The sequence below is a fragment of the Ochlerotatus camptorhynchus genome, unplaced genomic scaffold (assembly GCF_037179485.1).
Source record: "Ochlerotatus camptorhynchus isolate MF236.1 unplaced genomic scaffold, CSIRO-AGI_Acam_v1.1 ptg000010l, whole genome shotgun sequence".
Classification (NCBI taxonomy): domain Eukaryota; kingdom Metazoa; phylum Arthropoda; class Insecta; order Diptera; family Culicidae; genus Ochlerotatus; species Ochlerotatus camptorhynchus.
Window position 1 is genome coordinate 2,313,295 of NW_027040502.1, and position 26,994 is coordinate 2,340,288.

General features: G+C 42.8%; 3 protein-coding genes across 3 annotated transcripts in view; 1 reads left to right on the plus strand and 2 right to left on the minus strand.

The window, feature by feature from the left end:
* Positions 1-690: 690 nt before the first annotated feature.
* On the minus strand, positions 691-1,554 carry LOC135699624 (ADP-ribosylation factor-like protein 6-interacting protein 4). Its single transcript, XM_065219933.1, has 2 exons — positions 1,466-1,554; positions 691-1,403 (listed from the first exon to the last, which is right to left on the minus strand). Exon 2 carries the CDS (start codon positions 1,393-1,395, stop codon positions 721-723), a length of 675 nt encoding a protein of 224 aa, XP_065076005.1. The 5' UTR covers positions 1,396-1,403; positions 1,466-1,554; the 3' UTR covers positions 691-720.
* Positions 1,555-15,813: 14,259 nt separating this feature from the next.
* LOC135699640 (zinc finger protein 423-like) lies at positions 15,814-17,805 on the minus strand. Its single transcript, XM_065219935.1, has 2 exons — positions 17,696-17,805; positions 15,814-17,626 (listed from the first exon to the last, which is right to left on the minus strand). The coding sequence occupies exons 1-2, from the start codon at positions 17,716-17,718 to the stop codon at positions 15,937-15,939; spliced, it is 1,713 nt and encodes a 570-aa protein (XP_065076007.1). The 5' UTR covers positions 17,719-17,805; the 3' UTR covers positions 15,814-15,936.
* Positions 17,806-22,053: 4,248 nt separating this feature from the next.
* Positions 22,054-26,994, plus strand: part of Tsc1 — a 33,759-nt gene continuing 28,818 nt past the window's right edge. Inside the window, exon 1 of the mRNA XM_065220190.1 lies at positions 22,054-23,047. Within this exon, the coding sequence (XP_065076262.1) occupies positions 22,954-23,047 (94 nt within the window). The 5' untranslated portion in view covers positions 22,054-22,953. The remainder of the gene's footprint in view (positions 23,048-26,994) is intronic.

Consider the following 26,994-nt stretch of genomic DNA (forward strand, 5'->3'; position numbering starts at 1 on the left):
TGTCCTTTATATATAAACGTCATTGCCCGCATTCAGCTGCAGGACCAACAAATTACGATTTTTTAAATTGACCACTTTGTCAAGCAGTTTTGGCGTGACTTTCTACCAGCGATTTCACAAAACTGGACCAACTAATTTCTATTTTTTTTATGAAACGCACAAATGTTGGATACTTTTCTCGTGGTTCTAGAAGAAAAAATCTCAAATAATGTTTTATTTCAAAGTTCGAGTGTCATTTTAACTGCTCGAATGAAGTGGGTAATGCATTACATCATTCGAGCAGTTTGAAATGACGTTTCCTACCACTCAAACTTTGTCGTGGTCGTATGAATAAAAGCGTTTACTTTACTTTTCCCATAAGAAAAGAACGGGAAAGTAAACTCTTTTAAATCATACGGACAATTATTAAAAATATATATTCCAGAAACCTTGAGATTTTATTCATACTGAGCTAAAGATATCATTAATTGATTGCTTAATTTTCTTAAAATCGTTGGTAGAATGTCGTCTCAAAACAGCTCGACAATATGCCCATATGGTATTCTATCACACGGTATCGGTCCCCCCCCCCCCCCCCTTAACCCCTCTCCACGTAATATCGAGTTGCGGAGAGTTGACTGTAATGATTGGAAGTTCTTTGCCAAATTGATTGCTTGAAGCGGCCCCAAACTACAACGCAGAGTAGTTTATTCATAGCCCTAAATAAATAAAGAAATTACCTCAATCGAACTTCCACCCGACCGTCTTCCGCTGGAACTCCGCCCCATCGCCGGCCGTTGCCTGCCGGTTGATTTCCTGGTGCCGTTCTCGACTAACGCACTCCTCCAGGATTTCCCCGTCGCCTTTGATCAGCCGTGTCCGACCCGTTTCCGGATCGACCACCCACCGGATGACAGCCTGGCGCGCTTCATATTGCTCCCTGGTCTCCGGTGCCCGCGCCCGAGTATTCATCAGGTCCAATGGAACGCCACAGTCATCTTCGGGAGGCCGTTCCACCGAAGTAGTTGCAGCTGGTTTGTTTCGTTTTTGCTCCTTCTTCTGCTGTTTACGGAGCCGTTTTTCGGCTTTCTTTTGCTCCCGCTCTTGCTTTTTCAATGCTTTCTTTCGGGTTTTGGCTTCCTTGCGTTCACGTTTGGCTTCCTTCTTCAGTGCTTTTTTGAGCTTCCTTTTTTCCTTCCTATCATCTTTTCGGGTTTTCTTCGACTTTTTACGATCAGGACTGCTGCTTCGACTCCCACTTCTTGAACTGCTGCTGCTACTGTCGCTGCTGGAGGAACTGGATCTGCTTCTTCCACTGCTGCTATCGCTACTACTGCTGTTACTACTGTCGGAGGATGAAGTTGAATCCCGGCGAGACTTTCGCTTGGATGAGGATCGCTTCCTGCTGATTTTCATCCTGGCGACTAATTCCAGGAATGCGATAGTTTTATTATTTATTATTAATAATATCATTTAAATATTATACCGTCTCCAAACTCCAAACTACTGCTGCTCCGTTCCGTGATTGTTTTGGTTGGTCACTTCTTTTTTGTGTTTACTTCGTGCAGGTGTTTGTTTTGATCGTTCTGATTAAAAATCAAATTTTGTGTGTTCGATGTGTGTGCGTGTGAGCGCTGCACGCGCAAAGGGCGTTGACGGCACCGTCGAAAAATCTAGCAAAGATTGACAGTTTCTTATGCGATTTTTTTGTGGAGTGAAAGGATAGTACGAAGTCCGTCATATTTCACGCACAATCTGACGTTTGCTTATGGATTTTACCAAAGGAGTAAAGAGCTACAGAGTCACCATCAACACCAAAAAGAAATATCTAAATCCTACACAGAAAAACAAAACTACCCACCGCTTGGGTTTTTTGAACTCAAATTTGAGTTATTTGACCTCTGCCCGTTTCATTTTCTCTCGCTATTGTTGTCAAAAATAGAACGAAAGATTCGACTCAAACGTCTAGTTCCGTACGAGAAGCCAAAATTGAGTAATATGCGATATACCCAAATTTGAGTTAATTGAACTTAATTTTGGGTAGAAAAAATTGAAAATAACTTAGCGATGGGTAATTTTTTTTGCCGTGCTTAAATGCAAACTACTTTGAGCCGATTTACCCAAATTTGGCTTATCGTACACTCAAAATTATTACTAAATGAAGAAAGGTTAAAAAATAATAATTTTATGGTTAAGTAATGTTTATACATTGATTGGATTAAAGCTTCCCGCATAAACGCGAACCATAAATTGACCTTACCCAAAATGGTTAAAAATTGTTTATAATCCCTGCTAAACTTTAACTGAAATGGTTATGGAACTTTACATGAACGTTTAATGATAAAGTTTCAACCTTATGTATTATGGTTTTTTGGAACTGGACCTTACAAATAATGGGTTGTTAAGAACCATTACCGTTCCAAATTCTTGTTTTCTCCATACATTTTCGGAAAGAGAACTATATTAGAACCTTTTAACTTATGGTTTGAGAACTTTAATGGTAATGGTTATGGTAGTCAGTAAGGTCCACGAATGGTTTTGTAACATCGATCAACTTTATGTGGAATATATCGCGAATTGGTACCTGTAATTTACTGATATCCAATTCACGATATATTCCACGTAAAGTTGAGCGATAATACAAAACCATTAATGGATCTTACTGACTACCATAACCATTACCATTAATGTTCTCAAATCATAACTAAAAACGTTCTTATATAGTTCTCTTTCTGAAAATGTATGGAGAAAACAAGAATTTGGAATGGTAATGGTTCTTAACAACCCATTATTTGTAAGGTCCAGTTCCAAAAAACCATAATACATAAGGTTGAAACTTTATCATTAAACGTTCATGTAAAGTTCCATAACCATTTCAGTTAAAGTTTAGCAGGGATTATAAACAATTTTTAACCATTTTGGGTAAGGTCAATTTATGGTTCGCGTTTATGCGGGTTGGCTTAAAATTATACTTAATTAGAATAATGTTGCGGAATGCATTCAGTGTATACGAGGTAAATATACAAAAAATGGCAAAGTTTCACACATCATGTAAAACTCTATAGTGGTCATTCGTTCAGTATTATTGTTTGTGTCTTTATTTATTTGGAAATATTGGAAGAATGATCGTTAAATCTTTCCGGCTTGTTGGGTGAGTATGAGCAGGTTTATAATGCTGGACCTCCCAAATAGCATGTACGTGGTCTTCGGGTCCAGCTTATACTGTATAAATTTCATTGTTTAAAAAACAGATTCACCTCCTCGAATACACCGGCCGTCATCATCGCTGAGGGAAACCCAAGGAACCAATCAAGGCAACTTCGGACCAACCCCATCAGGCTTTGGCGACCAGTTCGAACCGAAAGCTGGGTCATGGTCTTGTTCTGGATGCTACACCAACAACAAAGCCGATGATCTGTGCTGTGTGACACTCCCCGAGATACAACCGTGCCCTATAAGGAAAACAAAGGAGTTCTTGGAGGTAACACTTCAAAATTCAGTCAATAGGCTCAGTTTCACTACGACTTCAAGCTTTATAAAATTCTGATAATGGTTCCCTCATTCCTTTAGAAACATCTTTGATCCACATAACGTAAAACTGGCTGTACTATTCGCCAACAACAACGCTCTGGTGTTCGACTTCTGGACGACGTAGGATGCGTATGGAATCGATCGCAGCAGATACGATGCACTGGCAAATATCCGGCAGTCACAATCTGGCCGCAAGCCTCCGTTGGCTCAGTGCAGTTATCATCAATGCATTCGTATAGTCAGTTGCCGAATTTCCCACTCCCCTAACTGATGTTGAGCTTCGGCATCCTAATGACTGCAGTTTCCAAGCGTAAAACAAACGACGCCTACCTTTCTGATCGTAAAGTTGGTTTGTTACGACGAAGGGAATGCCATGTACAGCGTAGTGATTCAGATGTTTTTTTTTTGTCAGGCTGAATAACTTGTCGACGGCACAAGATGTACTGCAATATTAATTCGGAAAAATAAACGTTATTTCGCATGATAATTTTTCCTCGGATTTTTCTTTGTATTGATTCTCAATAATAACAATAACAACATTGAAAAGACAGTGCTCAAATATGTATACATTCCTTAGATTATCCAACAATAAACAAAAACTGCATAAACGCACTTTATACTATTCAATGTATAAACCATTTTTATACTAAGTGCGTATTCTCTCCCTTTATACCGAGCTATGGGTCGGTCAGGAGAGTTGCGATTTAGCGTAGCTTTTATACTATTTAGAATTGAATATTTTTTGAGTGTACGGAACATGGGAGATGAGTGAAAAGAACTTAATTTTGGGTTGTTTTGAATTTCTGTGTAGTGCAAAAGTAATGAGCAGTATGCACAGACAAAATGAAGACTGAAGGAACTTATAAAATTTTCACTACCTACACTGATACAAAATCAATTGGCAAAAATACTATATTGCTGGTTTAAATTAAATACCCTCACCAATAGATTTGTGCAGAAAACAATTTCATTTAATTTTACTATTATTTCTATCAAAATTACTATGCATTTTGAGCAAGCATAGTAGTTTCGCCAAAATCATAGTAAATTGTTTTACATTCGTAGTCAACTATACTGAATTCATAGTAGATTTAACAGTAATAAGCGTGGTTATATTGATAATAAGTGTTTTCTGCAAAATAGTATTTCTAACTATGATCCTTGTTTCAGTGTACACACCCAATTTGTATTAGGTTTTGCACCGTCGGGGTTAACCTCAATCTGATGACAGTTTAGTGGTACTGTTTACGTGGACTTAGGCTGTGAACCATTTGCCGAGTTAAATTTAACTCGTAGTTAAAAGTGACATTTCGAAAGTTATTTCTTATGTTCGAAAATCCCCGTGCTGTCGATCGACCGGTTTTCGAGCCAGGGTCGTCAAAATTTAACTTCTTGTCTGTCAGAAATAACCACGCTCGGATAGCAGGGTTAATCGATAACTTTCCATCTGTCAAATTTTAACCAAAAGTTAAAATAATCCACCAAATGGTTCAGAGCCTTAGCCGATTTTTTCTTGGGTGGATTTTCTCGATAATTTTTCAGACTGCAGTGAGATGTAAACCACATTTCTGCAATGTTCACGAGCAACATCCTTGCAATGCGCTGTTCCTCGACAATTTTCAAGTTAAAATTCGGAAATTTTAGATTTTTTTTTTTGAAAAAACGACTAAGTGCTTGTAAACAGTACCACTGAACTGTCAAAAAGGTTCAGCCGATTAACACTGAGTTTATTTGTGACGTCACGCTGCAGAACCTAATTGCCGTAAACCAGCAATATTTTGCTGGACTTTCCTAATAAAATTGTTATGGTTATTTTGCTTAACGACGTGTTCTGGGTATCTTCCAAACCATTAGTGGAAAAGTTCAATTATTTGGGTTATCGTTCGTTTAAGGTTATTTTTTATTAGGGTTTGCCGAACTGGAAGTTCAGTAATCCTTCCAGCAAAATATTTTTGCTGGATAACCAGTAAAATGATCTGTTAATTAAGTAACAGCACATCACTGAAAACCCAGCAAAATTTTGCTGATACTTCAGTAAATAGAAGCAGCAATTAATTTACAGTTGAAGGGAATGGAAAATTTTAGTTTCTAATTCATTGGATGTCACAAAATCATTCTAAATATCTTTATTTATTCAAAGCTTATCATATATCATGCTGGTACATGGTACACCAATTTTTTGATTAATTTCTATAGCAAAGCAGACAAACGTGTCTCTGATCCTGTCATCTTGCGATTTTGATTCGAGCTGCAAACATTGGGGAAAAACGATATTTTTTCTTGAATTCAGTATGGATTTTTATAAATATACTTGAAAAATGTTGCACTTACTTCTTGGTGACACACTAAACATCATTTCCAAAAGCAAATTTTGCTAGAATGGAACAAATTTGTTGCGAATATTTTAGTTGGTAATCAAACATACGACGAGTGAAATTGAATTTTCTAGAACTGGCATTTCATTTGACAGATCGAATACAATTTACCGAGTATCCAGCAAAACATTTCAGAATGCTGGATGGTCGGTGAAATGTGATTTTGCTGGAACCAGTTCAGAAATTTAGTTTGCTGGAACTTGAATCTAAATTTTGGTGTGATAACACACCAAGATGCACTAAGAGCAACCGTACCAATGAGTAAATAATGCACATTTACCAACCTCTATCATAACGCTACTTGCGTACCGGGGGTTGTTATTCAGGTGGGGGAAATAGCAATCCGCACCTTGGGAAGTAGTGAGTTCATAAATTTAGCAACCCGGTAGCAATGCTATTTTGAATAAAGGTCAAAAGTTTGTTTTGCCGGTGTGGAAAACGGTAACTTAAATTATGACTCTGATAGCAACGACCAGTGTGGAGAGGAGTGATTAAGCCAAAATGGAAACGCTGTGCGTAGGTAAAATAGTGTCGCAAATGGCAGCGACTGGTACGGTTGCTCTAAGCCCAATAACGTACTATAAACCTGCACCGCCTGCACCTGACGCACTTCTCAAATTATAGTACGCTCAGACTACAGAGTTATAACACATTTAGTGTGACTATTAACTATCACCGATCACCAATACGTTTTGCCAACTTCTGGATGTACGTCGCTTAATTTACCTTGTATTTCGGATGCACTTTTCTCTACCTTCATTCCAAGGAAATGACGAATGTCTCCTAGATCCCCTAGATCCGTCACGGTGAAATTGGCTTGAAGGTTCTTGAAAATCGCATTGAATTCCTGCTCCGTCTTTGTCACGATGATCATATCGTCGACGTAGATAAGAATGTACGTAAACATACCGTTCGCCCGTCGTACGTACAAGCGTGAATCCGATTTCGTTGGCTGAAATCCCAAGTCTTTGAAAACTGAATTCCGGTTCCATTGGCGTTGATGGCACCGTCGAAAAATCGTCTTTTCTAGAAAATATTGACAGTTTCTTATGGGATTTTTCGGTGGAGTGAAAGGATAGTACGAAGTCCGTCATGTTGCACGAACAGTCTGACGTTTGCTTATGGATTTTACGATATAGGTAAGTAAAGAGCTACAGAGTCGCCGTCAACGCCAATACGCGAGCTGATTGACATACTCCTGCTTAAGTGGCAGACAGTTCTTTCGTCACCCTTGATGTTTCCTAGAAACACTGGAATAAGAGACCAGCGGAGACACTGTTATGATTCCAATCGAACTGTCAAAAGCGGTTCCAATCTGCAATGTTTACAAATGGTTTGCTTCAATTAGGGAGCAGTATTAAAATCGTTTGGGCTACAAAATGGTGAGTTGACAACCTGGAAGGAGCGGAATACCTAGCCCTGGTCCTCACAAGTTCCTACTTCACGCCTCCTCGAGTCATATGATAACAAAAGACTACCAGCTGAAACATGGACACAGCTGGTTGGCGTAGCCTGGGCAATGTTGCCAGTCCGGCAATAGCAAAGTGAAGAGGTGCGACGCGAACACTGGCGCGGTAACCATAGTACGGTGATAGAGGAAATGCTTCACCAAACCTGAGCGTCTGCTCACCATGGAGGTGCGGCTCAAAACAGCGTCTGTTCTCCATGTTAGGAGCGGCTGATCACCGTCCTAGTGCCAGCGTGGGACTCTAAACAGAGCTGTGCACGATGGTCCCCCGGCGAGACAGGGGGTTGGGGCAGGCCCAACAAGCCGCCCTGGAAAAAAACAAAGTTGCAAATACCGAAGAAAGAAATACGGATCGGAACAATCGGCACAGACCTACGCGACGAAATAAGGACTACGATTGGAAACTCGGAACATGGAACTGCAAATCGCTCGGCTTCCCGGGTTGCGATAGGTTAATCTATGACGAACTTCAACCACGCAACTTCGAAGTCGTAGCACTGCAGGAACTTTGCTGGACGGGACAAAAGGTATGGAAAAGCGGGCATCGAGCGGCTACTTTCTACCAGAGCTGTGGCACCACCAACGAGCTGGGAACCGGCTTTGTAGTGCTGGGTAAGATGCGCCAACGCGTGATTGGTTGGCAGCCGATCAACGCGATTATGTGCAAGTTGAGGATTAAGGGCCGTTTCTTCAACTACAGCATCATCAACGTGCACTGCCCACACGAAGGGAGACCCGACGACGAGAAAGAAGCGTTCTATGCGCAGCTGGAGCAGGTGTACGACGGCTGTTCGCAACGGGACGTCAAAATCGTCATCGGCGACATGAACGCTCAGGTAGGACGGGAGGCAATGTATAGACCGGCAATCGGGCCAAACAGCCTGCATGCCGTATCGAACGACAACGGCCAACGATGCGTGAACTTTGCAGCCTCCCGGGGTATGGTAGTTCGAAGTACCTTTTTCCCCCGCAAGGATATCCACAAAGCCACCTGGAGATCACCTGACCAACACACAGAAAACCAAATCGATCACGTTCTAATCGACGGGAAATTCTTCTCCGACATTATCAACGTCCGCATGTACCGCAGTGCGAACATAGATTCGGACCACTACCTAGTTGCAGTATGCATGCGCTCAAAACTCTCGACGGTGCATAACACACGTCGAAGTCGAACGCCACGACCCAACATTGAGCAACTACGGGACACCGGAGTTGCCCAGGACTACGCGCAGCAGCTGGAAGTTGCACTACCCACGGAAGAGCAGCTTGGCGCAGCTTCTCTTGAAGATGGCTGGAGGGACATCCGTTCAGCCTTAGGTAGTACTGCTGTAGCGGCACTAGGTACTGCAATCCCGGATCGAAGAAATGACTGGTTTGACGGCGAATGCAAACTGTTAGTAGAGGAGAAGAATGCAGCACGGGCGAGAATGCTGCAACACCGCACGAGATTGAATGTGGAGCGATACAGACAAGCGCGGAACAGACAAAACTCGGTTTTCCGAAGGAAGAAGCGTCAGCAGGAAGATCGAGATCGCGAGGCGATGGAAAATCTGTACCGCGTAAACGACACACGGAAGTTCTACGAGAAGCTAAATAGTTCGCGCAAAGGCTACGTGCCGCAAGCCGATATGTGCAAGGACTTGGACGGTAACCTTCTCACGAACGAGTGTGAGGTGATTGAGAGGTGGAAGCAGTACTATGACGAGCACCTCAACGGTGAAGCAGCAGAAAACGAAGGTGGCACGGCAACAGACCTTGGAGCACGCGCAGAAGACGACAGGTTACCGGCCCCTGATCTCCAAGAAGTTGAGGAGGAGATCGGTCGGCTGAAGAACAACAAAGCAACTGGTGTAGATCAACTACCAAGTGAGCTATTGAAATACGGTGGTGAAGCACTGGCTAGAGCGCTGCACTGGGTAATTGCCAAGATTTGGGAGGAGGAGATATTACCGGAGGAGTGGATGGAAGGTGTCGTATGCCCAATCTACAAAAAGGGCGACAAGTTGGATTGCTGCAACTACCGCGCGATCACACTGCTGAGCGCCGCCTACAAGGTACTCTCCCAAATTCTATGCCGCCGTCTGTCACCATATGCAAGAGAGTTCGTGGGGCAATACCAGGCGGGATTCATGGGTGCCCGCGCTACCACGGACCAAATTTTCGCGATTCGGCAGGTTCTGCAGAAATGCCGCGAATACAACGTGCCCACACATCATTTGTTCATCGATTTCAAATCCGCATACGACACAATCGATCGAGATCAGCTATGGCAGATTATGCACGAGTACAGATTTCCGGATAAACTGACGCGATTGGTCAAGGCGACGATGGATCGAGTGACGTGCGTTGTTCGATTATCGGGGACACTCTCGAGTCCCTTTGAATCTCGAAGGGGGTTACGGCAGGGTGATGGACTTTCGTGTCTGCTGTTCAACATCGCGTTAGAAGGTGTGATCAGAAGAGCTGGGATAGACACGAGTGGCACGATATTCAGGAAGTCCATCCAGCTCCTTGGTTTCGCCGATGACATTGACATTATGGCACGGAACTTTGAGATGATGGCGGAAACGTACATCAGACTGAAGGCTGAAGCTAGACGGATTGGACTTGCCATCAACGCATCAAAGACAAAATATATGAAAGCAAGAGGTTCTAGGGACGACAATGTTAGCCTCCCACCCCGAGTTCAGATTGACGGTGACGAAATCGAGGTGGTCGATGAGTTCGTGTATTTGGGCTCACTGGTGACCGCCGAAAATGATACCAGCAGAGAAATTCAAAGACGCATTATGGCAGGGAATCGTGCCTACTTTGGACTCCGGAGGACGCTCCGGTCGAATAAAATTCGCCGCCGCACGAAGTTGACTGTCTACAAGACGCTGATTAGACCGGTGGTCCTTTACGGCCACGAGACCTGGACTATGCTCGTGGAGGACCAACGCGCCCTTGGTGTTTTCGAACGGAAGGTGTTGCGTACCATCTACGGTGGAGTGCAGATGGATGACGGAACGTGGAGGAGGCGAATGAACCACGAATTGCACCAGCTGCTGGGAGAACCATCCATCGTCCACATTGCAAAAATTGGGCGACTACGGTGGGCTGGGCACGTCGTAAGAATGCCGCACGACGACCCAGTGAAAATGGTTCTAGAAAGCGACCCAACAGGAACAAGAAGAAGAGGCGCGCAGCGGGCAAGGTGGATCGACCAAGTAGAAGGTGACCTGCGGACCCTTCGCAGACTACGAGGCTGGCGAACTGTGGCCATGGATCGAGTAGAGTGGAGACGACTTCTTCGGACAGCAGAGGACAACAAGGCCTTAGCCTGATTGGTAAGGTAAGGTATTAAAATCGTTTAACAATTTCTAATGAACTCGCTCGTCGAAGCATTGGCGAAGTCACTCGCAAGCAGTTACAAATGCAAGTGATGCCAGGACTGCCTTGATGTTTATCTTGTTGCCAAATTCATGTTTTTTTTCTCCGCTGGTCTCTTATTCCAGTGTTTCTAATGTTTCCCGTCGGTTGTCGCATGTAAACAGTTTCTTCGAGTATTCCATTCAAATATGCGGTTTTGACATCAACGATGAACCCCTGTGGCTGTCAACGGACAGCAGAGCTCGGAAGATTGTCTGCTTTGCCACGTTACCCCTCTCGTCCTGCTTGGTCTTGAAAAGCCATTTGCAACCTGTAGTAGGCCTAGATGTAGTAGGCCTTGCCTGACTGTCATACGTTAGAGATTGGTTCTTTATCCGACCACCAACCAAGATAGACGTAATAAATAGTAGCTCTTAACAACAGCTTGTTTTACTTGTTGGCCTTGGTTACGGATATAACAATTGGCGACGAGGAAAATTTTGATGCCGGCGCCGGTGGTGTAGTGGTAAGCGTAACTGCTTTCTCACCCCAATGGGTCTGGGTTCAATCCCAGTCGAGGTCGGTGGGATTTTTCTGAGGCATAAAAATCTCTGGTCACGTCTTCCTTCGGAAGGGAAGTAAGCCGTTGGTCCCGGCCCATGTGTGTTGATGAATGAGTGCGATATCCTACGCAGGTGTGGAAGCTGTCTTCCTGCACATTCGATTGCCATCAATGGATTGCAATCGATGTCCGTCGGTGTTTGGCACTAGATTGCGGAACAGAGACCGACGTTAAATAAATAAAGGAAAGAGGAAAATATTGGAAGCACCTCGAACCTCGAAGCAAGAAACCTCAAGCAAGAAAATGTCTGACGAGGATCTTCGGAACGCTATCCTGCAGCTAACGAATCCCATCATGAGGCAGCAGCAGCAGATTGAAAACCTGGAAAATCGGGAAATCCGACTGCTGGCAGTGAGAAGATTATTGAGTCTTTGGCAAGCAGGATCCAGGATTTCCAGTACGATCCGGACGGAGGAGTTTTCTTCGATGGCTGGTATGCGAGGTACGAGGATGTCTTTACAAAGGACGGCCAATCCCTGGATGACGCCGCTCGTGTGAGATTGCTTCTTCGCAAGTTAAGCACGCCTCTGCACGAGAAGTACGTCAACACCATTCTTCCCATCCTGGGGGAAGGATCACCCACACTGAAGCACCTGCAGACATTCCTTTCGGTGTATCGTTCAATCCCAAACCGAAACACACCGCAGTCGACGTCTCCAGCAGAAGCATTCCTCGGAAGACCAGTGCGCACCACTTTGGACCTACTGAAGAAACCTGTTCCTGTAACTGAAGCTGTCAAGAACCACAAACAAAACGAACAGTTCAATTGGCGGCATGGAGCAGTCAAGCGCGAGTTTGAAGAAGATGACCTGGTCTACGTTGAACAGCATTGCAGAAACGCCAAGTCCTGGATTCCTGGTCGAGTCATCGAACGGTAAGGTTCCGTCAACTATATCGTTGCACTGGACATGAACGGGAGACCGAAGCTGGTGAGGTCGCATGTAAACCAAATGCGCCCTCGTCACACTTCTGATGATCCAGAGCAAGCGACGCAACAATTACCATGGGAAATCCTGCTTGATGAAATTCAAGATGACGCTGTACCGTTGGATCCAGAAGTGCCATTCAATCACGATGTCCCTATTTCTGTTGGTTCCGTATCACTCGAAGCTGATGGTCAAGTGGCAAGTACGTCTGGCGAAAATCCTTTTTCGACAATCGATCATGAACCTGCTGCTCAAGATGGAGAACTTCAGTCCGCACAAAAGCCCGTGTCATCTGAAGCAGTTGGAGACTTTATTCGACGTTCTGTACGAGAATCAAGAATTCCAAGATGGCTCTCTTCCTATGACATTTTTTAAAAGGGGGAGATGTAGTAGCATAGAGGTAACTCTAAGACTAGAAGGTCCCGCAGAAACGTGCTCAACTTTTTGGCACAGCTCTGGTACTCTCTTCGGTCCCAAGCTAATCGATTCACCCCTCGAAACATAGGAAAAACCAATAACCCCTCATTTTATCTGTCAAACATTCATAGCGAATCAAAACAAACATTGCGTAGTACTAGAATTTCGACTAGAATAGGGTACGTTAATCGTTTGCTTGGGACCAATAGGCTACTAAAGTGGTGAGCCAATTTAAAATCGTTAGTTTCGTATTGATTGTTGGTAGTAGGCCTTGCCTGACTGTCATAAGTTAGAGATTGGTTCTTTATCCGACCACCAACCAAGATAGACGTAATAAATAGTAGCTCTTAACAACAGCTTGTTTTACTTGTTGGCCTTGGTTACGGATATAACACAACCGATGACCTTCTTGCCAGGCGGAAGTTGCGCTAGCTCCGTCAGCGCTCGAAACTCTTCGTCCATGGCGACTTGCCACTGAAACGCCACGTCACTTCGTAACGCTTCCTCTGGAGTTTGCGGGTCACCAGTCTTCTTCGTTGAACATTTGCATGCCTTGAGTCCTTGTTGGACGTTGCTCGAACTGACTTCGTCAAGTTGTTCTGTAGAATGACGAAACGGAAAGTCTTTGTTTGGAAACATAAAGGCATGGTACTTGCCTGGAATTGCACGCTCCCGCGCCTCAACACCTGTGACTTCGGTGGATATAAAGATTGTCGCGGTGGGAGCGCCGAAATTGAAACGGCAATGACATGATCGGGAAATTCGTGCGCGCTTGTGTTTGCTTGCGGAAAGAAATCCTCATCGGAATCCGACGACTCTTCAGATTCTTCATCAAAAGGTTCGATTGGTTCTTTCGGACTTGCTTCCGGAATGGCTTCGTAGAAATCCAGACTCATGAAAGTTCAAACTTGAAGTTGCCTGCTCTTTGTAGCTAGAGGTAGCGCCTCGGCTTGAGGCGCCTCGTTGACGAAAATTACGTCTCGGCTCTTGAATACATGGTTCTTCATGCTTATAGTCCTCACCGGCAAGGCTACACTCCATCGATTTGACGTCCCACTTCTTCCGACGGTCCTGTTGACACGCTCGGTCAATCCGTTTGATGTACAATTCCAGCCTTGGCAAGTCGTTTCTGAAACGATCTGTTAGTGTCCTTACCATTGTCGCTGCGAATAACTTTCACCTTGGACCCGGTCTTTTTTCTTTATTACCGTCATTTTTAGCCGTAGGCTAGTTCATCACGTTATACAGCAGATGGTCAGGCTAGATTCTGCCTATAAAAATAGATTTAAATTTGATATTAACGTGACGTATAACTGGCTCTGATTACCCAACGAATGAGACAGACAACATTTTAAAAACTTAATGTAAAGTGAGGATTAGATCGGGGCTGTGGTGAGGACTGGGTGCGCGAACAAAGTAGAGCTCCACACCGTAGGAGACAGTGCCCGGTCCGGCGAAGAAATCCCGACGGCAGAAAAATAGAAAGGTGAGGAAAACACGATCAGTGCACCCACCGACGGCTAGATTTGATCATACAAGTGGGCGTCCTTCAGAAAGGCGATCAGCGCAGCCAACAGGGGTCGTAACCAAGCAGATTACTGACGTTCTCCGGGAGTCCATGTTGTTGGCGTAGCTTCTGGAACTCCGGGCAGACACACAGCACGTGTTCCACCGAGGCGGGGATGCTGCAAATTGAACAAACCTTGCGGAAAGGTGTCCCACCCAAATAACAGGAAATCCTCGCTTGGCCGGTCCGGAGTCTTGAGATGATCCACTGGTCCTTGTACTTTTGGCTGTCCAGCCAGGAGCGTACGGTTTCCTTGATCTTCCTCAGGAAAGTGGTCTGCGACTGGAACCATTCCTGCTGCCAGGCTTCCATAATAGTATTCACAATCCAACGCCTGACGTCTAGGATGGGGAACGTTCCTGGTGTAGCGGGGACGGGATGCACCAGATCCCGCCAGTCTGTCCGCAGCCTCGTTTCCAGGAACACCGCAGTGTCCGGGGATCCACGTAAATACGGTTGAAGGTGGGGCGTACCGTGTAATGGCTTGTATCCAGGGGTGGCTCGGCGCTTCGGCTTCCAGCGCTTGGATGACGCTGTGTGAGTCAGTTAACAAGAGGAACGGTTGATCTGCCGGAGTGATGGCTGCGTCTAGAATAGCTGCGGCTTCAGCGGAAAAGACGGAACACTCCTCCGGTAGACTTTGACTCGTTGCAGTGTTCGGTCCTGCCACTCCGAGTCCAACTCCAGCCCGCGACCGCGACGCGATCCGTCCGTAAAGCGATGAACGTGCCCCAGATAAACCGACCGAGAAGCTCTGCAACAGAACGTCTCAAAGCTACAGAGTTATCTCCGGCTTGGAATCCACTCTTAATCCGCTTATCTATTTTGACGACGTTTGATCGCCAACTCTTCTCATCATGCCAGTGGACCCTGGCCACCGGGGGGAGGTCACGGTTGGCTGCAGTGCTGAGGGCTCTGTTCTCCTCGTTGAGGAGAAAGACCCTTTCGTTCCCGGATGTCTTAGTAGCGAGGGCAGCGGCTTTCGTAGCAATGGCTGCCGCAGATGGATAGCGGAAAGGGAGGATTCCGATTTCCACACATGCGGCGTCTGCACGTCTCCGTATTTTCCACAGTGTAGTAGGATTAGGTGCTCCGCTGTTTATAATTCACCACATGTTTCACAGTCTGGGCTGTTCGGTAGTTTCATCTTGTATTTCCAATACTTTGACCAGTCATGTCCGACCATCAACCGGTTCAGTTGACGAACTTGTTGACTGGTCAGTTTGATATCAACAAACCACGGTCTCGACCTGCAATCCGGTTGGATTTGGAAGAATTCTTATACTTTATCTCTAGCGTACTCCTTGTACCATTCGTCAGTTTTTGTGAACTTAGCAATTATCCACGGTCCATACAAATTAAAAAAAATGTATGGACAATTGTATACGCATAGGAGGGGGGGTCAAAAGTCCCAAAAATTGTCTACGTAGTTAATTAACAGTCCCTAAGGCACCGCAGTTTATCTGCATAGGAAGTATTCGAGGACGAGAGTAATTGTTGAATCGCCTATTAGGTATGTGGAAGATTATTTACAACCGTTTACAACTAAGGAAGGATGGTTCTTTCGCTCCACTTTGAATTGACAGCAATTTGTTCCCACTATTTATTCAACATATATAGCATCAAGAGCAATGGCCAAAGAAGAGATTAATATTGTTTAGATCCAACATGAAATGAAAGTAAAACTACCGAGATACTCACGCTTCCACCTCATACTGATCCTGGTGTTCCAACGCGACGTGATTCTTGATCAGATACAGCTTGTTGAAAGCCCGCAAACAATACGGACAGTAGTGCAGTTTCTGCGGGAGTGCTCCCGGCCCGTGGTACTTTTGTTTGTGCTTGTTCAGAAGGCCTATTCGCGTGAATCCCAGCGGGCACTCGTCGCAAACGTGCGGATAATCGTTCGTGTGTAGAGGCATGTGCCGGTCGATGCCGGCCTTGTCCGGGAATACCTTGTCGCAATAGGTGCACTGGTAAACGTTCGGATTGTGCTTGTACTGCTTGTGGCGATAGAGGGCCATTTTTGTACTTAGCTCGGTGAAACAAATATCACATCGAAACTGCTTGCAGATTTTACTGGTGTAGGTAGGGTAGTTTTTCCAAAATTCATCATCAATTGGGTCCTCCGTAGTAGCATACTGCATCTGCAGGGCATGGTAATATTTGCCCAAAGGAATTTCGGAGTTCGGTATGGGAGGAATCAAATTCTCATCCAAACGTTCCATCAAGACGAAGCATGGGTAAACTGCGGGAATCTGTTCCTGCTCACTGTAGGCCATATATTCGATATGTTCCGCTTTGGAAGCTGGAATCAGCTCAGGAACATATTCCGGCTCATTTGGAATTTGGAATTGGCCGTATGTTTCTGAGACCACTTCTGCGCTAGTTCTAGGCATAGCCATATCGGCAATCAACGGAATTGCTGGGTCCAGAATAGAACTACCAAGGTCAGGAATCGCAATCACCGGATCCGGTGTAGCAATAGCATGGTCGGTAATCTCCACCATCACCGGCGCGGGAACAGGTTCGTCAACGACGACTATTGATTCATTCACCAGAACAGGTGCTGCTGATATTGCGTTACTTTTTCGCTTCCTCCTGTTAGCTGCTTTCTGCTTATGCTGAGCATGCTTATCATTTATATGACGCGTCAAGGATCCTATAAAATGGAACCGAACTCGACAGGTCTTACACTCGTACGGTTTGTTGCTGGTCTCCGACTCCGGTTCAGAGTTCATTATGTTTATGGAGACTACAGCTGGTTGCGCCTCCGACGACGTAGCTTTCGGCTTATCATCTTTCTTCTTCCGCGCCGGTGGAACGTAATCGTTGGAAGCCTTCGGCTCGTGTAACACTTGAATGTGAAATCGCAACTGCTTGTCGTTGGAGAATATCCGAGGACAATACGAACAGTTATGTAATTCGACCTCCCCATTCTGTTCGCCAATTCCTTCGTGAAACTTTGAATGACCGTTCAACATACTTTGCGTCGAGAATGCAGCATCGCACACATCGCAGTGATAGTAAAGATCATGAAGCGACTTCCAGTGCTTCTCGAATTCAGTTTTAAATCGAAACTTGCTAGGACATTGGCTACACTCGAACGGTAGCACCTGCCCGTGTTGCCGTTCAATTCCGGTAAGAGCGTAATCGCAGCGCAGGCAGCGTTCCCGGAAGCGCTCAAACTCCTCCAACATCATCCGGCAAGTGTTGCAAATTCCGCAGGGACTATCCACCGGAGCAGACAGTCCAATTTCCATATGTCTTCTGATCAGATCCACTAGCATCTGGTTCGGCTGCGGGAAACCGTCCGCGACAAGCAAAGCCTCGACATTGTTCTCCGATAGGCACAACCGGCAGTAGGAATCCGGCGATCCGCTCGGGCTGGAAAAAGACGAAAACAAATTTAGTTCCATGTTGCGCTCACCGTTCCTCCACTGGCTAAATAATTACACAATCAAAAAATCGTCCTCCATCGTGCAAAAATAAGGTAAAAACAAAAGATTTTCTTTGGTGAGATTTGAGAAACCGCTTCACAAGCTGCTGACAGTGCATTATGCACCCATTCTGAGTTCTTCTTCCATGACTAATAATCTTCTTGATTGTCTCAATTTCATCGGTATCAACCGCATCGGCCAAATAAGGCATAGGTAACGGTTATTCGAATGGCATGGTTGCCAGATTTTCCGGATGAAATTAATTTTTAATTTTTTTTTAAATTTTTTTTTTGATTTTTTTGCAATGTTTTACACCATATAGGCCTTTTTAATGCACCGCACCAACATAGAGTCCACCACGCGAGTTCGAGAGGAAACGTCAACCAAACTGTTTGTTTTTTTGTTACTGTAAAATCCGTAAGCAGACTGTGCGTGAAACATGGCGGACTTCGTACTATCAACAATCAATACGAAACTAACGATTTTAAATTGGCTCACCACTTTAGTAGCCTATTAGTCCCAAGCAAACGATTAACGTACCCTATTCTAGTTGAAATTCTATTACTACACTATGTTTGTTTTGATTCGCTATGAAAGTTTGACAGATAACATCAGGGGTGTGTGGATTCATGCAGAACATGCAGGGGTGAGTGAAATAGCTTGGGACTGCTTGGGACCGTTGTTCTGGTACTGAGTGAGCCAAAAATAATAATGATTTTCTTCGGGACCCAGTGGTCTTAGAGTTACCTCTATGGTACTATCCTTTCACTCCACTAAAAACTCCCATAAGAAACTGTCAATCTTTTCTAGAAGAACAATTTATCGACGGTGCCGTCAACGCCAATTCCCATCAGTAATAATAGGCCTTTTTAATAGGAACTAAACGATCGATTCAACCTCTAGTGGTGAATAAGAGAACGTCAAAAAGAGTGTTGTGAGCAGAAATTTTCGCCTTGAGACATAGGAAGTGGAACACTTTTTTACTTTTCCTGATAAATTGATTCATCTGAGATGCTCGAGAACTTAAAGGGTGATACGGTCAAAATTTGGTCAATATCAACTTGACGTATTTCTTTCAATTTTGCATTTAAAAAACCTGAACACCCCTCATTTTGAAGGTGTGTGTGTAGAATGTTGCTCCTATTTTGATTTTGGAATTCACTCTTCAGTTGTCAAAATGCCGTCCAAGCAAGAAGAGCAGCGTATCAAAATTTTGCTCGCGCATCGCGAAAATCCGAGCTACTCGCACGCAAAGTTGGCAAAATCGCTAAAAGTTGCCAAATCAACCGTTACAAATGTAATTAAAGTGTTTGGGGAACGTTTGTCGACAGCCAGGAAGTCTGGATCGGGGGGAAATCGAAAACCGGAAGCCGCTGAGACGACAAAGAGAGTTGCCGGTAGTTTCAAGCGAAACCCTAACCTCTCTCTCCGAGATGCCGCAAATAAGCTGGGTGTATCGTCTACAACCGTGCATCGAGCCAAAAAACGAGCCGGACTATCGACTTACAAGAAGGTAGTGACTCCAAATCGCGATGATAAACAAAATACGACGACCAAAGCGCGATCCCGGAGGCTGTACACGACGATGCTGACGAAGTTTGACTGCGTGGTAATGGACGACGAAACCTACGTCAAAGCCGACTACAAGCAGCTTCCGGGACAGGAGTTTTATACGGCAAAAGGAAGGGGAAAGGTAGCAGATGTTTTCAAGCACATGAAACTGTCAAAGTTCGCAAAGAAATATCTGGTTAGGCAAGCCATCTGTACCTGTGGCTTGAAAAGCAGCATTTTCATAGCTTCCGGGACTGTCAACCAAGAAATTTACGTGAAAGAGTGTTTGAATAAACGTCTGCTGCCTTTCCTGAAGAAACACGGTTGTTCCGTACTGTTTTGGCCGGATTTGGCATCTTGCCATTACGGTAAAAAGGCCATGGAGTGGTACGCCGCCAACAACGTGCAGGTGGTTCCCAAGGACAAGAACCCTCCCAACACGCCAGAGCTCCGCCCAATTGAGAAATACTGGGCTATTGTCAAGCGGAACCTAAAGAAGACCAAAAAAACTGCTAAGGGCGAGCAGCAGTTCAAGGCAAACTGGCTTTCTGCGGCGAAGAAGGTGGACAAGGTGGCTGTATAAAATCTGATGGCAGGGGTCAAGCGTAAGGCCCGGCAATTCGGATTTGGAAAAGCGGAAGCCTAACTGAATATTTTTCCTGAATTTTATACAAATTGAACTAGAAAAAGAAATTTAATTTGATTTTTTAAATAAACGATTTCACCGATTTACACGCGTTTTCCCTTGACCAAATTTTGACCGTATCACCCTTTAATCTACAGTTGAAAAATTTAATTCTGTAACGTTTTTGCAAAGATCCTGCTGGATGTTCAGGAATATTTTTGTTGAGAAAAATGGAAAATTAAAAAAGTGATTTAGTGGTTATGATCTTCCGGATTTCTTGTGTGTGAATAGTTACGGTACAAATCAGTTCAGATCTGTTGAAAATCGTACAATAAGACAATTACCGATGGAAATTGGCAAGATGTTGAATGAAAAATGTTTAATTTGCGTTGTGAAAAATAGTTATTCTGATGTAAACAAACGGTTTGGTTGACGTTTCTTCTCGAACTCGCGTGGCGCACTCTACGTTGGTGGTGCATTAAAAAGGCGTATCATTGTCTTATTAAATTTTTTATGATTTTCCACACATCTGAACTGATTTGCACCTAAACTACTCACACACAAGAAATCCGGAAGATCATAACCACTGAAGTACTATTCGAAAGTGACACGGATATGAATTTTGGTCATTTAAATCAAAAATAAAAATGTTTATACTCTAAACATATGAATCATTCAAAGCAAATTGAAAGCATTTTTAAAACTAAAATACATATTTATGTTTGAATTAAATTCAAACGCATGTTTATTTCAACAATATCGAAATATCAAATGTATTTGACAGCATCTGTCACCGACGTGTCTGTGTTTTACTAATAATCAGTGCTAACATTTGAAAACGGCACAAAAGCCATTTGTAAACAAATGGTTTGTGGGCCCTTTACTTACTACTTGAAGTACACCCACGCGACACAACAGCAACATCGGGTAGGGGAAATTTTCCCCTTCCTGACTATGCTGTTGGTTTGCGTGGGCGTTCTTCAGGTAGCGAGTAAAGGGCCCACAAACCATTTGTTTACAAATGGCTTTTGCAACGTTTTCAAATGTTAGCACTGTAATGATCAGTTTCTGTACATGACGAATAAGAATGGAATCATTTTCCGGTGGGACCTGCCAAGCGGAAACGGTTGGTGGTGATAAAGGCGTAGAAGACCAAGTAGAAGACGGTAGTTCTTTCGTTGGCCATTCTGGGCTGGGATCTGGTAGTGGCCGATGAGATCAAGAGGAGGACGCAGCTTTTTTCAGTTCTGTGGTGACAGTCGTCCATACTTTAACTAGAGGGCTTTAGCCTTAACCCGCATCAACAGCACAGCTCTGTTCAGCTTCAATGCTTCCAAAGTGACAGTGTTGCATCAAAATGCAACGAATGCAACACGAAAAAAAAATAATATGAAACAATAAATAATAGAGTAACATTTGAAATGGGCCTATGTCCAAAACGTAAACAAACCAGAAAATGAATTTTAAATTTTGGCCGCCTCTATTCAATTCATATTTAAGAAAATTGAAGTATTTTAGGCATTTATATTGTTCACAATAACAATAGTAACTGTATCTCAGTATACAACATCCAAAATATGCGAAAACCTTTCAAAAATATATGAAAATCGATAACAATATAATTTCATAAATTAATAAGCCTTTTTTGTGAATCTTTCAATGGATTGGCCCTTTTTGTTACGCCGTTGTGCTTGTCATCAGAAATGGTAGGCCCTTTGCTAAGCCTTTTCGCAACGTCAAATAAATTCAAAACAAATCATCGGCCCTGCCTCAAGCAGTAGGGCCTAGCTTTGGTTTGAAATTTTTCAATCATCGGCCCTTCTACGTCACTAGGCTTAACAATGAAATGAAATAAATGAATGGTTGGCCGTTTTAGCGTGCGGGCCTATAAATGAATCGAAAAATTTCGTTGATCGGCCGTTTCGAAAATCGAGTTATTTTTAATGATTTTTCTCGATTATGCGGAACTTTCTTACACGATTAGTAGCTATCAAGCGGTGCTAAAGAATGGTATCAAAACCCGATTTGTTTACGTTTTGGACATAGGCCCATTTCAAATGTTACTCTAGATGACAACATAAACGTCAAAAAACTGTGACCACTGACAAAACAAAACTACTGGCCTCGGCTTTTCTCCTCTTTTCTCTTTCTCTGGCAGTCAGTCGTATACGAGGAGTTCGATCAGATTGGAAGTGTTGAGTGGTGGATAGAAGATTGATATGGTGTGATCTGCTTCCAATGGGAAGAGTGAGGCAAAAAGTTTCCATTTTCCCTGAAAAATCGTTCTTTCTTCCTACAAATTGTTAAGTGCGTGGCACGGCTAGCAACTCGTAGCACGATCTGCTGTTTACTGTGAGACACTGCAGGAGATTCCAGATGAACTTCCGGTTCCCTCAAGTATAGCACCGAATCACAAAGAAGGCAGAGGACAGTAGGTAGTGCTGTAGAATCGAAGAGGGAAGGGTTGCAGCGTGAAAAAAGAAGACAGAAAGTGGGTGCGGCGGCGGTGGTGGCGGTGGCGGTTTGTGCTGTGCGAACGAAGGGACGGCTGTTCAAGAAGCAAAAGTTGTTTTCTTTCTCTGTGCCCTGTGTGTAGCAATTTTTCCCGTACCTATTCCTTCTTGGTACATTTGGTACTATTTTTTCGTGGTGGTTCTCCGATTCATTTTTTTACCTTTACCTCGAACAAACACGTTCCCGAGGCGTAAAGTTGCACTGCTGGAAGTGGAACATGTTCCGATCTGGAAGCGCTAGCAGGCAAGGATCTGGTTGTTCCGGAAAGTGATGGTGTTGATGATGACCAGCTGTGCAGGATCGATAAACGTCGGGAGGAACCCAGCAACAGCAGCAGCAACAGAAAAAAATAGTGGAAAAGTATGATAATACGAGTCGAGCGTAGAAGAGCGAAACGACGACGACGAAGACAACCCAACGTTAGCGATTCGGGAGGATTTTTCGGAGAAACAACGGCGACGGGTAACGGGTAAGGTTCTGGTGGGACAGAGAGGAGACGAGTAGTGCCAGCAGCAGAGGAGTGGTTAGGATATTTACGCGAGAAGGCAGAATTACGACGACCGATCAGTTAGAGAAAAATTGCTATGGATGTGACGAAGCTGTTTTCCGATTTGGAGTCCAACAACCTGGGCCTGGTGGATGAGGCCAAGAAACGATTCAACGAGCTATTCAACAGCAGTAAGTAGCCTTTTGCGTTTCATAAATGTCCGCTTTGGGGAGTTTCAATGGCCGAAATTAACCTCACAATTTGGAGTTTATTTTTTTTTTCGGGAAGGCACAGACATGGGGATCAAAAGGAAATGGTCCTTTAAATGATCCGTTTGCTGTGACCTTGAAATGTGGGTTTGTTGTCAGCGTTGTCAGTCAGTGTGAGAAGTTTGCGACACACAACAGTTAGGGTACAAGTATTTTGTTAAAATTAATGATGTCCTACATACTGAAATTTTAGTTCTACATAATGTAGATACAAATATGCTCATTGCACAACATGCATGAGCATGCTATAAATTGACATTTGAGCAGTTTTTATGAGCTATAAACTGGAACTAATTTGTTGGCGTTGTGAGTGAAAATGCGTGAGCGTGAGTTTTGTTTGCCATATTTGCTTGCGAGTTAATTCTCTCAGGAAGTTAGGGAACCTCAGGGAATTCCATTTATGATCTGAGAATTCATGGATTCTCAGGGAAATATTTCTCAATCCTTATTCATAACTGCATTACAAACTATAATTATTTCGCCAATCATGTTAGAAAGTGAAACAATGATTTTTTTTAAGAAGGCAGTTGAGCATTTTAAATCCAGTGAAAGTTTTTTTTAACTAGAAACACAGTTGAAAGTTCCATGACATGGATCATTTCTTCAAGGTTCTGGGACGTATTTCAGTTTCAAGGTTTCGTACTTAGGAAAATTTTGTAAAAAATCCACGGTTTAAAACACAAGATTTTGAATCATTTAAGGTTCAACGAATTACGAACTTATCAATATTATCAATATTCTAAACCAAAAATATTGGCAAGGTTTCGCACTCATTATTTCTTTTTTTAATTTAGGATTCAGTGTTGTTTAAAACCCCAGGTTGCAAGCCATTTGAAATTTATCGGTTTTTCTATTTTGTCTGGAACAGGCAGTGTTGTCAGTGGTCACAGTAGTTGACGTATTTTCTGGGATAATCCATTGCCTTCCCTTCTCACCCTCGTAACATAAGCTATCAAAATACAGTACGAAACTAAAATGTCATATGATATGCCTCTCTAACGACTGTGTTGCCGAAAAACATTACGCAGGGTAGCCACTGAACCGGGAATTAACCGGGAATCAAAATCGGGAAAAACCGAGAAATAACCGGAAATTTGATTTGAATATTTTTTCTTAATGTATCGAATTCTGTCAAAATAAATTCTTAGTTCGATATTTTGAGCATTTCTTCAAACTCGGAATTCTTAACTCCGAGATTCTATAAATTAAGTCTAAAATCAAAACAAATATGCAGTTTCATAAGTCCAAGATCTTGACACTTTTTTAAATTAGTATAGTGTTAATCCCATAACCATTAACCATAACCATAACAACCAGGTTTAGTCATTTGTTTTTTGTTAACTTACCTATCTGAAAAAAAAAATCGATTTCCGATGTCCGGCAATTTGATTAATATTTTATTGAGATTTATTCAGTTCCATTCAGTTCAGTTCTAGATCGGGTCTCTTTGTTTTCTAACAAACACACAGATTTTCACAGATTCACAGATCTCACTATTACACTTTTTAGAAAGAATGATCATAATATTAATAATAATAACACCAGACCGCACAATTTTCTTAACTTGTTTGTCCTACGGATTTCGATTTTTTAAGTCCCTCGGTTTAAATATCTAAAAATTTATCGTGGAATATTACAATTCCGGAGAACTTCGAGATTAGGGCGTAATTGCTTTTGTAAACAAACACTTCATTTGAAGATTTCTCGCGAATTAAAGCTCAATCTCAAAAACTAACAACACAAACAGATAAATGAATGGTTCCACTATCATTTGGTAAAGTTTGTTCACGAGATTGTTCTTTTATTCGCGAGAAATCAGCGATTGACATGTTTGTTTACAAAAGCAATTTCGCCCAAATCTCAAAGTTCTCCGGAATTATCCTCCAATTCGCATTTGAGTAAATTTTTGTGAGTGTTATTTACGTATATTTGAGTTTAAATTTACTCATTCTTGATTACGATTTTTCTTGAACTGCTATCTAGAAAAGTTGTGTAGGTCCCCAAGGGGTGGTCACTCTACACACTTATATTGTGCCAACTTTTTTCTCAGTGTGCCACAGCTGTGTCGGCAGTGCCGAGAGTGTCATCAGACTGCTTTTTTGTTTTTGTTATGGTATGTTAGGCAACCCGGTTTATTTGACAGTTAACATATTTTGTTTTGACGAAAAAACAACAAGCAGTGGAATCCTATCCCAGATCCTAACTGTCGGTTCGTTACTCCCAAATTCGAGCGAGAACATTCTCCGAGGGAGGCAGTTCCAATTTCCGACAGGACAATAATTTCCACTGGATTGGAGTATGTTGAGGACTCGGATGAACCACAGGGGACGGTGGTAAGTAGACGAAGCGAGCGTGCATCAGTGGGAGTTTGAACCGGAATCAGCCTTCCCTGGTGGAGGTGGGGTTTAATATGTCCACACGGTCAGACAGTCCAATGATCGGACAAATGGAGAGAAGTATGATGTCTCTGACGAAAAGCAGTGCCGACCAGAGAACACCTGTAAAAGCTGGGGCGCTGTCGATGGTAGGAAAGCAAACGCCGGTGAAGATTCTACCTCCGAACATGGTCCGAGTGATTATCGGTGTCAGTTACGATCAACGTTGCCAGGTCATTTTCAGAAAAATCTGGACCAGGTAAAATATAAAATCTGGAAAAATCTAGAATGCTCCAAAAATCCTCTTTTTAACATAATGCTATTGAAATCAAAGTGATGTGCCAATCTCCTGTAAAAATAGGTCAGTATGATCATCTGAAATTTATTTAAAGTACTAGAATGGTTATAAATTACATGTTTAAATAAATTATATAAAGCAAATAACTTGTAAGCATTGCTAAAATCTTCCAAAAGTTTAAAAGTATTGACACGGTGTGCCCAAAAAGTTCAAATATCCATTACACAGCATTTAAAAAATTGAGTTAAATGTGGGTAAAAAACAACAGAAAATATAGTTAGAATTGTTTTTTAAACTGTAAGTTTTTTTAATAGAATGAGAAGCAAAGAGTCAAGGAAATTTGATGGGATGGATTTTTTGAGCTAATAGTCGATGTAGTCCTTACTACTTGATGCAGTACCAGAATATATTAGATTTTATTAGTTCGATATAATTCTAATACTACTCTGAGGTTGATCAGATTTACAGTTTAATTCTTGACATCATACAACACACAACACCCAGCAGACCAGCAGGCAATTTTATTTTGAAGCAAAATTCACCGGGCTGAAGTAGAAATCAAAGCCTAACATCGTGGAACTCACACAGTTTACCTAAACTACGGGTAACTCCACTATTCGCATGACCATTACGAATAATTTTATGCCAAAGATCACTTTTATTATAATACTAAAGTCTGATAGCTTCATTTTTAAAGTATCAGAATCTTGCAATGATTCTAAATTCCGGAATTTATATTTTTCCTGCGTCCCAGATCATGATTTTTTTTTTAGTCTGAATATACTTGGAACTCTTCACATGATATATTCGCCTTTTTTTTTAGTTCAATTTGAATCATTCTAGAATTCCATCATATTTCTTTTCTTTATTCCCCTAGAATAATCTTGAAAATATCTAAACTTTTCCAGTAACATTCTAAGAGTTCTTAGCATTACCTCTTGTAATCACTTATAAATCACTCTCCAATTTCATAACTCCCTCAAACTGGCAAGAATTGGCTCAATTTTGTGTCCATTTTTCTCTATGAAATTCTTAAAAAATTCTTTAAAATTTCCTTGGTACACTCTTCAGAAAAACCGTCGCACTCTTCTCCAACTTATCCGATAATTTCCTTTGAACTGCTTTATAGGTAAGGTCAGAATTGTTTTGAAATCCTTTTCAGTAATACCTAAGTACTCAAGTACTTTGCCAAAATG

Bases quoted from the DNA above. Each gene is read 5' to 3' on its own strand.
- LOC135699640 (XM_065219935.1), bottom strand. From the start codon at position 17,718: ATGGAGGACGATTTTTTGATTGT. The intron at 17,627-17,695 runs GTAATTATTTAG...GTCTTTTTCCAG, and splicing joins GAGGACGATTTTTTGATTGT to CCCGAGCGGATCGCCGGATT.
- LOC135699624 (XM_065219933.1), bottom strand. From the start codon at position 1,395: ATGAAAATCAGCAGGAAGCGATCCTCATCCAAGCGAAAGTCTCGCCGG.